Source organism: Salvelinus namaycush, chromosome 1 (genome assembly GCF_016432855.1).
Source record: "Salvelinus namaycush isolate Seneca chromosome 1, SaNama_1.0, whole genome shotgun sequence".
NCBI lineage: Eukaryota > Metazoa > Chordata > Actinopteri > Salmoniformes > Salmonidae > Salvelinus > Salvelinus namaycush.
The window spans coordinates 21,079,070-21,093,104 of NC_052307.1; the positions used below are offsets into that span (position 1 = coordinate 21,079,070).

A 14,035-nucleotide genomic window follows, 5' to 3' on the forward strand; every position below is an offset into this window, starting at 1 on the left:
CAAACAAAACATACATTTAGTGTGTAACATGATGTCCTATGAGTGTCATCTGATGAAGATCATCAAAGGTTAGTGAATAATTTTATCTCTATTTCTGCTTTTTGTGACTCCTATCTTTGGCTGGGAAAATGGCTGTGTTTTTCTGTGGCTATGTACTGACCTAACATAATCGTTTGGTGTGCTTTCGCCGTAAATCCTTTTTGAAATCAGACATGTTGGCTGGATTCACAACAAGTGTAGCTTTAATTTGGTGTCTTTCATGTGTGATTTCATGAAAGTTTGATTTTTATAGTAATTTATTTGAATTTGGCGCTCTGCATTTTTACTGGCTTTTGGCCAAGTGGGATGTTAGCGTCCAACATATCCCAGAGAAGTTAAAAGTAACCATTTAAACGTGAAAACATTCAAAAAGATAAAAAGAAAAACATGTTCAACATTACAAAAGAGTGATTGACAAGAGTCTCCTATGAGTCCCAGCAACAGAGGGGTACGAGGTAACAAATAAACGATCAACTTGTTTTGAAGGCAGATATGGTCCTGTTTCCCCAAACCTGGGGCTGGTAAAGTTTGTTGGAATGTCTGAAGTGGAGGAAGTATACACCTGTTCCCAAAAGGGCTATATTGTGGTTGTGTTCTGGGGCAATGTGACCGCTGCGTTGCATTGCACACAAGACGCTAATATTCAGGCACTACTCGCCCCCATCGTAGGCGTAGTCTGCCTTATTGTGCATGATCAGTTTGTTGTCCACAAAGTAGAAGCTGTCTGACCTGGTCTCATACGGGTGCTCCACCATTAGGCAAACTTCATAAGAAAGAGAGGGGGAAAAAAACAAAACAAGGGATTTCAGTTTGGAAATAACTTCATAAGGAACAGCAGAATGTACATTAGCCTGGCTTACAGTAAATTACTCCTGAAGGGGATCCATGTGACTGTCTAGTACCACATTACTTATCTTACAATTTGAGTGGCCTGACTGGCTCTGTATGGATGTGTATAGTATACAGACTTGGCTAGCTATGTTGTGGCCAGTCTGAACTTTAGCTTGTAGGACACAGGCTAAAACAAAGATGATAGACAAAGTGAGAGGGGGCATTGCTGGTGCGCTCCTACTACTAGTAGACTTACTGAGGTCATCAGGGAGCTGGGGAAACTCATAGATATGTTCGCAAGTGTTGCAGCTGTTTGGGATGCAGAATCCGAAGTCAAAGTCAAAGTTCTTGAGAACTTTATCCTGGAAATAATGCCTCTCTATCATGCGAAAGCTGTTAACAGGCCGGTCCCCCACGGTGAACTCGACACTGAAAGCAGGGAAGAAAGAGAGGCACTTGAGATACTAGTAGGGACATGCTGAACATAACTGCATGAAATGGCTTAAGCTACTAGAATTGAAGCTTTATTCATTAACCATCTATATTTCTAAAAGTCAAAAAGAAGGATGATTATTTCAATTGTATTGTTGCCAGCCATGTAAAACAACTTCAGGAGAAAAGCATTAAGTGTGGTGTCATGGCTCTGCCAAATCCTCTCTGTAACCACAGTTGGATTGGTTTCCAGAGCTGCAAAGCCCCACCAGCAAATGAAATTGAGCATGAAACTGAGATCATGATTCGTCTGCATAAGTAACTGCTGAGTTATAAGCAATGGACCTGAACTGAATTTGAGGGTGCTAACAGCATACTGGTCCCGTGTGGCTCAGTTGGTAGAGCATGGCGCTTGCAACGCCAGGGTTGTGGGTTCGATTCCCACGGGGGGCCAGTACAAAAAAGTATGAATGTATGTACTTGTAAGTCGCTCTGGATAAGAGCGTCTGCTAAATGACTTAAATGTAAATGTAATACTAGAGCTTGAGGTAAGCCTGCCATATTGGAAAGCAGAAAGCACATATATTATGAAACATTTAAGTATAACCACAGTATGTGGTTTTTCAACTACGAGTTATATGATTTCTAATAATGATAATGCATGTGGTGTTTCCTGTTTAATCCACTGATTTACGTTGCACCAACAGTCCGCAGTCTGAGGAAGGCCGGCGTAAACTGATACCGCACAAAGCGTCCAGCACTGGTGTCTCCATTCTCTTCTTCCTCATCTTCAGGGTCTGATAGAGAACATGAATTAAAATGTAATTGACATCCAAATAAGTGTCAACATGTCATCTCTGATTTCAACCTAAAATTGTATCTACAACATTTGTGTAAGGACTACATCAATTATCACAGAGGGAATAACTTGGCTTGTGTTAGGCCTTACTTGAAATAATAGACCGATTAATTTGGTCTGGGCCCTTCTAAGTAGACTTAGCGATACTACATCATACACAGCGGGGCAACTTCCTGCTTACTAAACTAATGCTAAAATCTGCCAAGACTATGGGCTTTCTCATTTATACCTTCTAATGAGGCAAGTCCTCATTGGAAAGAGAAAATATAGTGGCAGATTTGAGCATTAGTTTTGGCACCCAAACCTAATAACATGAGTGCACCGTCAGCAGTTGTTTTTCCAACTAGGCTGTTTTACAGATTGAGCCTGGTGCCCTGTTCAAGTTGACAGTGACCTGGATTTGATTTCTATAATTAGGAATACGCTCCAATGTGTATAATGATGTCATATTGCTGAGTTTACCTTTAAGATGTGGCCTATCCAAGCTATTTATGCTGCGCCAAAGTGTAGTTGAAAAGTTGAAACTTCATGCTTGATAAGACATTTGAGTTTACCACAGTTGTGCGGTTTAGCAATCTCAAAGAGCACTGTCCCAGTCTCCAGATCTCTAATCTTGAAACGTGTGAAGTCAATATTGTAGACATTGTCCTCAGGTTTACATAGATAATCTGGAAGGAAATTCGTAGTTAGAAGAACATACAGACAGGGAATCTGGTGTGTTGGCGGATGCTTTGTTTGGTTACCTCAAACCATTGATGCAAATTTAGTTTGCTAGTTCACTAACAAAGGGAACGTTAGCTAAAATACATGAACTTGAATCTTATCCAAATCCCATCAACACCGGCATACATACCCCGTGTAACAGCACGCAGACCAAGGACTTCGTCCGGTGTGATGTGTCTTCCTAGCGCCCTTAGCTCTTCTTCTGTAATAACAGGCCGCTGTTTATCGGTTTGATTTCGTCGCGATTTGAGTCTCTTCAGTACACCTCCACTGGACTTTCGCTCCCTTGAATTTGCAGTTGGGCCGATATCAGTGTCCGGTCCTTTGACTGTGGCTGCAGTCTTGTTTCGAGAGTTAGAGCCGCTCATATCTTGGTTGTTTTGTGTTTGTTAAAGCGACTGTGTCGATGGCTGTCTGCAACTTTTACTAAATTCAAGATGGCGAAGCGTCTCTACGGAGAACATATGCTGAGAATAGTCGATTGTAATTGGCTTAAAACGCTAGGTGGTTACCATAGTTACCAGTAGGGCGGACTGTTTAGAAACCTACCGAGTAAATTGAATTCCAGTTATAGAACACCAGCGGTCACGTTCAGTTGCAGATAGAAATGCCACGAATCGAGCCGACATGATTCCTTGATCTACATGTCAGAGACATGTTTGTTCTACATATCATATTTCTATCTTAACGTTCAAAAACGTTGTGTCCTGCTCAACGCGCAGCTGAGTATGGTCCAACTTCATTAGTATATTGAGCAATTTGACCATACTTATGTAATTTGCCCATGCACTACCTTTATATAAAATATAACGTCTCTTCTTACATCTCTCATCTGCATTACTGTCATTTCTCTCTACATGTCTCCCCAATATAAATATCTCATTCTACTTCTAGGGTTTCCCCATTACTTATGACTACAGTATCTCAATACAGCATGTTGAACAGTTCAGTTACACGAGGGGTACTACAATAACCCCAAGGATAGTAAAACATGAGATAAATCATATGGAAAACATTTGCCAGAACACCAGTTAGATAAAATAGCACATTTATTAAAAAAAGAGACAGCATTTATCAGCAGTTCCCACTTAGATGTTATTTGTAGAGCCACAACGGAGTATGGAGGGGGCATCTCAAAGGACTCCATCAGTTCACCTTCTGCATGAAGCCCTCATGGGGTTCCTTATGGACATTGATCGCTTTCTCTCACATTCACACTAATTAATTCACACTCTCATTCTGTGATTCATAAGACTGTGTGTGGACTGCACAAGAGTGTATGGTTGTTCCGTCTGCACCTCAGTAGGGCTAATGGGAGAGTGGTGTAGCAAGTATTTGGTTCTTATCTTAGGTGAGCTCAAGTAAGGTTAGGATTTTTGCACACTAGGACTTGTGTGCAAAAAATAAATAAATGAAACATCCAATGAAGCAATCAAAAGCACACCAAAAAAAAAAGGAACCTCAAAGCTGACAATGATAATGCACAACTGTATTCAAATTCAAGGCAACAGGGATTCAATTAAAATTAAATGTACACACAACAAATGACAGACAAATGCTTTGAAAATAAACCAAGTAGTCACACCACTAAAACATCCTGGTAAAAAGTAAAACAAAACAGATCCTGAGAAAAAATTAAAAGCTACAAATCCTTTAGTCATTAAGCAAATAATCGCAGATTAAACCCCTTTCTTAAACTATACAATAAATGTAAAAAATTCCATGCTTCATCAATCTCCTCTCTTCCTGACAGTCAGTACGGTCAGTCAAGACCTTTTCTTTTCTACAGTGCCACCGTTGTAAGTTATCCCCAGCAGAAATGCCAGTCTTCTTTAAAACAAACCATTAAAAACACCTCATTAATAACAATATTTAGATTAGAAAATAACCGCTGTCACACTACAATAAGTGTGATATTGTACCTTACAGTATATACACACGCAACTGTGTAGCGATTTCAATTAGCCAACAAAAGATGATAACTTTGGTACTGAATGAAATAAACTTTTTTTCATTTTTTCAAATAAGTAACAAAGGTGCTTCTCTCTTATTAGATACAGATTTTCTTTTTTTAAATGTATTTTTTATACAAAACAAGCCAAACAACTATCAGTTGACCAAGTATTGTAACCTCTCCCTTGCTGTTTTTTTCCCACCAGCATGGAACATGGAGGGGGAAACCACAAGAGTGAGAGAGAATTTAAAACACCTGGATCATCTATTTGTCAAGTATTCAGCAAGTATAAAACCAATGACAAGTGTGGAGAGGCAAGTGTAATAGGCTTGGTAAAAGATTTGTCCCTCATGGAAAGAGCTATGTTCCTGATACAGAGGCAGTTAGACACACTAAAACAATGGAAACATGCAGCTACTGACTTCCAGGCTAACTGTATTGAAGGACATATGGATATTTCCGTGGAACACCTTAAAGATTAGTAATAACAAAATGCTGCCGTCCACTTTAAGGCAAGTTTTTTTAAACAGCTTTGGAAAGGAATCAGAGGGAGCAGACAAAAAAATTATAATAATAAACTGGCCTAAACTTAAAAAAATATTATTTCATGTAGAGATGGGAAAGAGGGAAAATATTCCCAATAGTGAAACATGTACACACATCTATAGATACTCACATGTGCACAGTAAATATAGATCATAATTAAGACTGGTGCAAGCCCACTGTTTATACATCATGTTGATTTGACTGATTGCACACTTTTCAAACTAATTTGGAGAGCTGGCTTTTAGAAACACTTTTCTCTGGGATAATCACAATTTAATGCAATAAAATAATTGTTAAGAAGACTGCTCTTAAGATTTCTACTCAAAGCCAGTTTCAATTTAGGCTACCACTAACAATCTTGGTTGGCCTTAGCAAAAGATGTGTAACATAACTAGTTCTTTCTAACTCCTCACTTTCTAACCTTCTTGGTAGCTGTGTAGCCATGGATAGCTGACACACACACACACACTTGTAAGTCCTACATTTATATTCCAATATACTAAAAGAATCCAGCAGTTTTTCCATGAGAACTTTACATAAATAGTAAATAAATACAAAAAAAATGCTTAAGCCCTTCCGGTTATTCATTCTAATGACACACTGTATTGGGATAACTTCTGATGTTTACGTTATATCTTGACCTAGTACTTAATCATCACTCCAGCACCAACATTGTGAGTTAACTAAATTATACCAATCACAGTGTTATGAACAGAGGATTACTGGGACTTTTATAGAACAAAATTCTACAACACAAAACACTTTGGTGAATCAAAAGAAGGCATGCACAGTCATGAATGGAAAAGGCAGTGACCATGACAAAGGACTACACTACATGCATCTGTGACAATTCAGACATGTTCCTGATTCGGGACCTGTCCCACTCGCTTGAGAATTTGTTTAATTACCAGGTCCCTCAGTGTTGGCAAAGCAACTAACTAAATCACTCTGTACTATTTCACATAACCTTTCAGAGGTGGCCTTTCACCAGATGCAAACCAAGCTAATGTACCGTTAAGTGGAAACCACATACAAGTTAGAGGGTTTCATAAATGTGATTGAATACCATGTAAACCCTCAAAGGATTCAAACACTCCAGGGCTCGAACATTAAGGCTTGTCCTCTTGTCCGGGACAAGTTAAAAAAAAATGTAAAATAAAAAAAAAGGTAGAGAAGAATAATATAGATTTGGAGTTGTCTGAATGGACAAGTCTTTTTTTTTTTAGCACAATATCAAACAATTACTCAGATCAGAATTAAATCAGAGGGGCCAACATTGGAATAACATTCAAATCTATTTTTCCATGTACATAAATTAAAAAAAGCCTACATGTCAAAGTCTAGGTGATATGCATATTGGCTGCAGCTTCATGTCCAAACCGATGCCGACATGAGGGAGGCTCCGTAAAATGTAGCCAAACTTTAATGAGACTGTTAATTACATAAATATAGGCAAACACCAGTCATTTTTGACAAATATAATGAAGGAAAATTAACATTAACGTTTAAAGGCTTGAGGCACGGTTTGTTCAGATCAAATGGTCACAAGACCAGAGAGTGAAGGACAGTGCCTGTTGCGCACCACACATCACCCACCTTGAATCTGAGCAGAGGTGGTCAGCATTTTAACTATTTAACCATAAACTTGTTTAAAACCTGGATGTTTTATGTTATTTTATGAAGCATGGCTTACCTTGTTAAAAGTAGCCTAGCCAAAATACAACCATAGAAATGTTGAAGTAATTATTTTATAAACACCTAACATGCCAAATGTTCTATTGGTTTTCACATTATTTAAATTTTATTGTCGAGCAGCCAAAGGAATAATCCTAGTCATATAAGTAACCCATGCTAGTTGATGCATCTTTAGATCTCCCCCCTTTCTTCATTTCTAACAGATATTTTTTTTTATCTCTGTCACATGAAACCACTCACGCGTGCAGTGCACTTTTGGCAACTGTTTTCACCGCTAATTGCATTTTGTGCACATTGTTGTGCACAGCCATGTGCACAGCCATGTGCACATTGTTGAGCTTATAATATGAAGAAATAATACTTAATCAACATTTTAAGCTAAACGGTCTGATCTGTTTTATCAGCCTCATTGCTTTTTTAAGTCCGTTTTGAACCATAGACATTTATTGTCCCAGGGACAACAGGACGCCCTTAATTTCAAGCACTGGAAGACAAGTGGCTGAAAAAGTTACCCTGCAATTTCTGATAACTCTATAGTCTAGCTGTCTCAAAGGGTACCTGCTAGTACAGATAGTTATGCATGCCAGCACAACAAGTGGACTTCTTACCTGTGACCACATTTGAGGAAACTTGCATTGTTATATGAAACAGCACAGCATGGTATAGTCCCATGGAGGTACACATGCATTTTAAAACACATTATGCAACATAATTGTGAAACCCTCCTTAGACGTGAAAACACAATCAGCCTTCTTTTCAAACAGCACATGAAACATCAATTCTCCGCTATGGAATAGGCTGAGGCTGTAACAGTACAGACTTGTTGAAATTATTAGTATGTTGTTTCTCAACAAATTATGGCACAGCTTGTATCAAAAGCTCAAATAAATTGTAGCTTTACAACACTAGCAAGTTTGGTGATAATCAAGCCCAAAAATAAAGTAAAAAAAGAGCAAGCAAAAACATTCAAAAGCCTAATTGGCAACCATCTCCCACTGCCCCCTCCAATTTCCACCAAACACGCATTCTCTAAAACAAAATATCTTCAATTTCCAAATTTGTAAGAATCAATACATTTTCTGGATATTATCTCCTGTATCATCTCTGACTAAATACTGGGCCTGACTTTTGTTGATCAGCATAGCAGCCTATCTGCATTCACTTCAAGCCACACCTCATCCAAAGCCATACTAGTCTATAAAGAGGGACAGCTAATCACATTTCAGCACCCCTCAGTATAGTCCCAGCCTCTTCCTGCAAGACAAGACAAACCTGGTTTGAAAGTGGTCAATCCGGTCTCATGCGAGATCATGTCTTTGCGATGTGGTAATGTGCAACATGGTGGAAATGTATAACACACACAAACTCACTCTCTCCATCCCCTTTTCTCTTTGTGACCTTAAAGTCAGCGAGGAAGGCATTTTATTCTGTCACCTGCCCTGCATTCCAAATTTGTTGTCTCTTTTTTGTCCACTGTTATCACCATTGGCTCTCGTGCTCACTCCTGTCTATTTGCCTTGACTTTCCTTGTGTCTCTTCCTTGCCCCCCCCCCCCCCTCTTCAGTCTCTTGTCCATCATGTTCTGTTTCCCCCTCTATTTTACATTCTCACAGCCGACAGAGGCAGAAGAGTGTAGGGATGAACACCCCGAATGCCACCAGGATAGGGAACATGAGGCTACTATTGTCGGCCGCATACGGGTTTGGTGTTCTGGGGCCTGACTGGACCCTGTACTTGGGAGCTGTCGAGGTACTCTTCTTACCACCCTCCTCTCCTGCCTCAGACTCCTCTTCCTCCTCCTCCTCAAGTTCTTCACGTTTCTCCAGTCCAGGGTGAGGCTGAAGTTTTGGTACATCTGAGATGCAGAAAATATAGAGATGGGAGAGATCATGGGTTTAAAGATAAGGTTGAGTGAAATTAATTTCATGCAGAACTTAGAGGTAAGACATTGAGGAGAGGGTGTGATGTCTTTAGACTGGATTGTGCATACAATTAATTGTTTGAGCAGCCAATGAATAATGTTATTGAAAAGGAATGTGAGTTAAAAAAGAGAGCAATCATTTTGTAATACAACAATCCATTACAATTTTTTAAATAATTTCAGAATTATTTAGACAACATCTTAGAAAATGCTATTTTTCACTGGCACTAATGAATATTCTCCTGTTAATAGACTGATGAGGCTCACCATCTAATGTCCCCTTCATCACATACAGAGCACAGACCTTGGGGTTGTCGTAATAACCCTAAGAAAACAAAGGGCAGGTTATCAGTTCACAGCAGAGATAAAGCCATGTGTCAATTGAACATACAGAGAAACACTGTCCTACCATTATTTGCACAAAAAAAAGATTAGTGACACAGAGAAAGGATTAAACAAACATACAGTCATGGCCAAAAGTTGAGAATGACACAAATATTAATTTCCACAAAGTTTGCTGCTTCAGTGTCTTTAGATATTTTTGTCAGATGTTACTATGGAATACTGAACTATAATTACAAGCATTTCATAAGTGTCAAAGGCTTTTATTGACAATTACATGAAGTTGATGCAGAGTCAATATTTGCAGTGTTGACTCTTCTTTTTCAAGACCTCTGCAATTTGCTCTGGCATGCTGTCAATTAACTTCTGGGCCACATCCTGACTGATGGCAGCCCATTCTTGCATAATCAATGCTTGGAGTTTGACAGAATTTGTGGGTTATTGTTTGTCCACCCGCCTCTTGAGGATTGACCACAAGTTCAATGGGATTAAGGTCTGGGGAGTTTCCTGGCCATGGACCCAAAATATTGATGTTTTGTTCCCCGAGCTACTTAGTTATCACTTTTGCCTTATGGCAAGGTGCTCCATCATGCTGGAAAAGGCAGTGTTCGTCACCAAACTGTTCCTGGATGGTTGGGAGAAGTTGCTCTCGGAGGATGTGTTGGTACCATTCTTTATTCATGGCTGTGTTCTTAGGCAAAATTGTGAGTGAGCCCACTCCCTTAACTGAGAAGCAACCCCACACATGAATGGTCTCAGGATGCTTTACTGTTGGCATGACAAGACTGATGGTAGCGCTCACCTTGTCTTCTCCGGACAAGCTTTTTTCCGGATGCCCCAAACAATCGGAAAGGGGATTCATCAGAGACAATGACTTTACCCCAGTCCTCAGCAGTCCAATCCCTGTACCTTTTGCAGAATATCACTGTCCTTGATGTTTTTCCTGGAGAGAAGTGGCTTCTTTGCTGCACATCTTGACACCAGGCCATCCTCCAAAAGTCTTCGCCTCACTGTGCATGCAGATGCACTCACACCTGCCTGCTGCCATTCCTGAGCAAGCTCTGTACTGGTGCTGCCCCAATCCTGCAGCCGAATCAACTTTAGGAGACAGTCCTGGCGCTTGCTGGACTTTCTTGGGCGCCCTGAAGCCTTCTTCACAACAATTGAACCGCTCTCCTTGAAGTTCTTGATGATCCGATAAATGGTTGATATAGGTGCAATCTTACAGGCAAGCAATATCCTTGCCTGTGAAGCCCTTTTTGTGCAAAGCAATGATGACGGCACGTGTTTCCTTGCAGATAGCCATTATTGACAGAGGAAGAACAATGATTCTAAGCACCACCCTCCTTTTGAAGCTTCCAGTCTGTTATTCGAACTCAATCAGCATGACAGAGTGATCTCCAGCCTTGTCAAAACTCAAGGCTGGAGTGTTATGAATATTTGTGTCATTCTCAAAACTTTTGGCCACGACTGTACATTCAGAGTTGTGTGCAGGTAATCACTTTAGTGCTCGACTTTAATTTGAGGACACATCTGAAAAATATTTTTTAAATGGGTCAGGAGGAGAAAACATTGAGCAGTGACACACTTCGGTCGTGTCAACACACCTTGACAAACTCCACAGTGAGCTTGCCGTTGAAGGTGGACACCTCCCCCTGGACACTCAGTTTACCGCGGCGTATGGAGAAGGGCACAATCTCGTCATGAGCTGTACTGTGACCCACCCGCTCAAAGATATCCAGATCTTTCACCACCACATGGTCATTAAGACGCACGTCAAATACCTGTAGAATGTCAAAGGTATTTATATATTACTAATAAATTAACTTGCAATAAAACATCTTTTGGAAACTGTCTTTTTTTGGAGACTATCAATATCTAAGTTGAACAACATTATTTGCTGCCAAATTAGAATAACATTACTATGACTTACTGTTTACAGTAGTGATAACTTTGAGATCTAAACTGAAAACATATTTTGATGATTTGATTGGAAAGCTGAGTGGTACCTTCTGCTGAGACTGAGCAAAGTAGACCTCTGCATACTTCAAGACAAGTATATAGTCTCCTTCCTCACGAATCGGCACCTCATAGCCAAAAGTATCCTCATTGTAGCGTTCTGTCTGGTAGAGAATCTGGTCCTCGGGACTAGAGCGCAATATGGGCAGACGCACTCCATAATCTGAAGCTAGAGGGAAATACAGAGTAGAATGTTCACTATGTTGTCGATTTATAAGCAATTCTGTCACATATGCACCCAACACACTCCTTGCATAAGCTTACATAATACAAGCCCATTTGCTTACCCATGTACTGGAACAGTATAGTGATGGCTGCATACATTTATTTACTGTACTTGCACACAAACGGTGAAAACCAGGAAAATAGCACATGCATTTTTTGGCTGATAAGGTCATTTTAAAAACGTGAAATGCAAACTTGCTGGCTAACCATAGCTTGGATTGTTAAAATATTCATGACTTATCTGTTCTGGCAAGTGAGATGCGATATACCTGTGTCAAGTGTCAATGTTTCCTTAACTGTCTGGTTTCTATTTGCAGACAGACCCATTTGGTCTTTAGTTTTACTGGGATGGATGTCAGAAACAATATGATATGTCGCTTCAGAATGAAGTTTGTTTAAGAAAAAAAATCTATGAACATGCAGTGGAACTAAGCATTGTGGCTATAATACATCAAACAAGAAATGTCATCAATATATCCTTTACCTCAATATAGTTTCATTTTAACTGCTCATGTTATTAGTTTCCAATTGATTTGAAAGAAATACATTTCTGAATATCAGTCATTATCACTTGCCTAGTTAAATGTTACATAAAAATAAAATAAACAAACATTACAGTTGAGTTTACTATTCTTCCATGAGATGGTTCATTTTCGAAGGAGAAGCTCAACAAACAGCACTACTAATACTGACTATTCATTGGGTTAAATCGGTTAAATAGCATAAGTCAAAACAATGCATGAGTCAGCTTGAAATATCTTCTTACCGAGAAATACACATCTCTACAACCATATGATCACCCTCTGGCAGAAGCAAATATTTCACTTGCTTTTAGCCAAATGGCTACAAATGTAGCTAATTTCACACAGACTAGCTGCCTATAGCGTTCAATTCAATTGAGCAGTCACATTTGCTATTATTAACAGGGAATAGTAATCTAATAGAGCCATTTTGATGACCCAGCCATGCCTACATACTCACCTTTCCCAAGCTTTCCTTCCAATGGATCCTTCTTGAAATGAATGCCATGCATGTCGGTGTGAGCTTCCCCGCCAGCGTTCACTGCCCAAATAACTCGTTCAGCAAGGCCCCCACCATCCGCCCAACAGTGTTCAGCCAGCAGCGACAACACCACCACCATGACCAGCCCGGCGACCAATGGCACCGTTACCCGCCGCATTGCCATACACAGCTTGGAACAAGCAGACACACACGAGTTGGCCCAAGGAAGCTGTGTGAGAGAAGGCATCAATTGTAGCTAGCTAGCCAACTAGCATAAATGACAGCACAAAACCCTCCCACCCCCTCCCCAGATAAGGTAACGTTAGTCAAATATATTTAGGTAGCTAGCTATCTGGCTAACATTAGCCAAGTATGACTGATGAATGGTTGCAGCTGGCAAATGTTCGCAAACACTAAACATGGCTGAATCTCAAATACTCTCACGTAAACGAACAGCCTCGTTGGCCTTCACTATAACTAGCTAGAGTAGAGTAGTCTTATCTGTTAGCTAAAAGCTATCTATGTGGCTTGCTAGCTGACTTATTGCTCGGTCATCAACGTTCCCAGAAGCTCTAGCGGAATATGAGGTTCTTACGTTGCAAAATCTTTGGTGCAACTTGCTTCTATGCCTGTTTGCTTCTAGATGTAAATCGAATAGTCCACAATCTACACTGCAGCTCTCATTAACAGCAATGACCGTTTAGTCTTCTCTGCCAAACCGGTATGACTGACGTTGATTTCCTCCGATGTACACACAGTGCATGAAGGCTGAGTCGAGAGAGGGTGTGAACATGCTGGTTCACTGTAGAGAGGGAGTGAATGACTGAAGTGACAACCAATCACATGGCATTAGTTGAAAAATGTATCTCAATCTCAATCTCTCTCTCTCTATATATATATTTGACGCTATATATATATATATATATATATATAGAGTGAGAGAGTTTAGCATATTCATAGAAATGCATCGGATTCAATTCCATACCACCACTGTATATCAACGAGCTAAGGGTCTGTTTGATGCAAAGCTGTTTAGTTGAAAAAATGCAGAAGGTGAAAGGTACACACAATTACACCTAATGGGAGTTATTCGTAATTGTATTAATCTTCGAAAATAAAACATTTAGAATATAATGTATATACGAATTTCATAAAAACGACATTTGCAGTCCACATGTATGCGATGTATTTTGTGCAAACTTGAAGGACGAAAGTGATATCAATTTCCTAAAAAAAAGGGTTTAAACGACTGTAACGCAATGGCCCTATTCCAGGTCGTATTTATTGTAGTTGTGCTGTACAGATGATCCGATCTCACAATGTCAGGAGAAGTGTCTAACTTCTCAGGAAGAACATTAATATGATACGAAACAACGTGGCTCTCGATAAGATAAAACCCCCTCTCAGGCATTTTGTGATCTGATAACCGGCGCAGCGCTACTACAAT

The 14,035-nt window shown here is 39.8% G+C and overlaps 2 protein-coding genes across 2 annotated transcripts; both read right to left on the reverse strand.

Moving 5' to 3' along the window:
* Window positions 1-280: 280 nt before the first annotated feature.
* On the reverse strand, window positions 281-3,321 carry LOC120054408 (protein unc-119 homolog B-like). Its single transcript, XM_039001827.1, has 5 exons — window positions 3,015-3,321; window positions 2,716-2,829; window positions 1,997-2,099; window positions 1,127-1,299; window positions 281-802 (listed from the first exon to the last, which is right to left on the reverse strand). Exons 1-5 carry the CDS (start codon window positions 3,250-3,252, stop codon window positions 690-692), a joined length of 741 nt encoding a protein of 246 aa, XP_038857755.1. The 5' UTR covers window positions 3,253-3,321; the 3' UTR covers window positions 281-689.
* A 1,031-nt stretch (window positions 3,322-4,352) lies between these two features.
* Window positions 4,353-13,350, reverse strand: LOC120063485 (malectin-like). The gene is made up of 6 exons (XM_039013891.1): window positions 13,184-13,350; window positions 12,568-12,817; window positions 11,352-11,530; window positions 10,950-11,126; window positions 9,268-9,325; window positions 4,353-8,934 (listed from the first exon to the last, which is right to left on the reverse strand). Exons 2-6 carry the CDS (start codon window positions 12,770-12,772, stop codon window positions 8,687-8,689), a joined length of 867 nt encoding a protein of 288 aa, XP_038869819.1. The 5' UTR covers window positions 12,773-12,817; window positions 13,184-13,350; the 3' UTR covers window positions 4,353-8,686.
* Between the last annotated feature and the right edge of the window lie 685 nt (window positions 13,351-14,035).

Excerpts from the sequence above, each read along its gene's own strand:
- LOC120054408 (XM_039001827.1), bottom strand. The coding sequence starts at position 3,252 with ATGAGCGGCTCTAACTCTCGAAACAAGACTGCAGCCACAGTCAAAGGA. Across the intron at positions 2,830-3,014 it reads TCTGCGTGCTGTTACACGGG|ATTATCTATGTAAACCTGAG; the intron begins GTATGTATGCCG and ends ATTTCCTTCCAG. Across the intron at positions 2,100-2,715 it reads TGCTAAACCGCACAACTGTG|ACCCTGAAGATGAGGAAGAA; the intron begins GTAAACTCAAAT and ends GTTCTCTATCAG.
- LOC120063485 (XM_039013891.1), bottom strand. The coding sequence starts at position 12,772 with ATGGCAATGCGGCGGGTAACGGTGCCATTGGTCGCCGGGCTGGTCATG. Across the intron at positions 11,531-12,567 it reads GGAAGGAAAGCTTGGGAAAG|CTTCAGATTATGGAGTGCGT; the intron begins GTGAGTATGTAG and ends ATTTCCCTCTAG. Across the intron at positions 11,127-11,351 it reads TTGCTCAGTCTCAGCAGAAG|GTATTTGACGTGCGTCTTAA; the intron begins GTACCACTCAGC and ends GACATTCTACAG.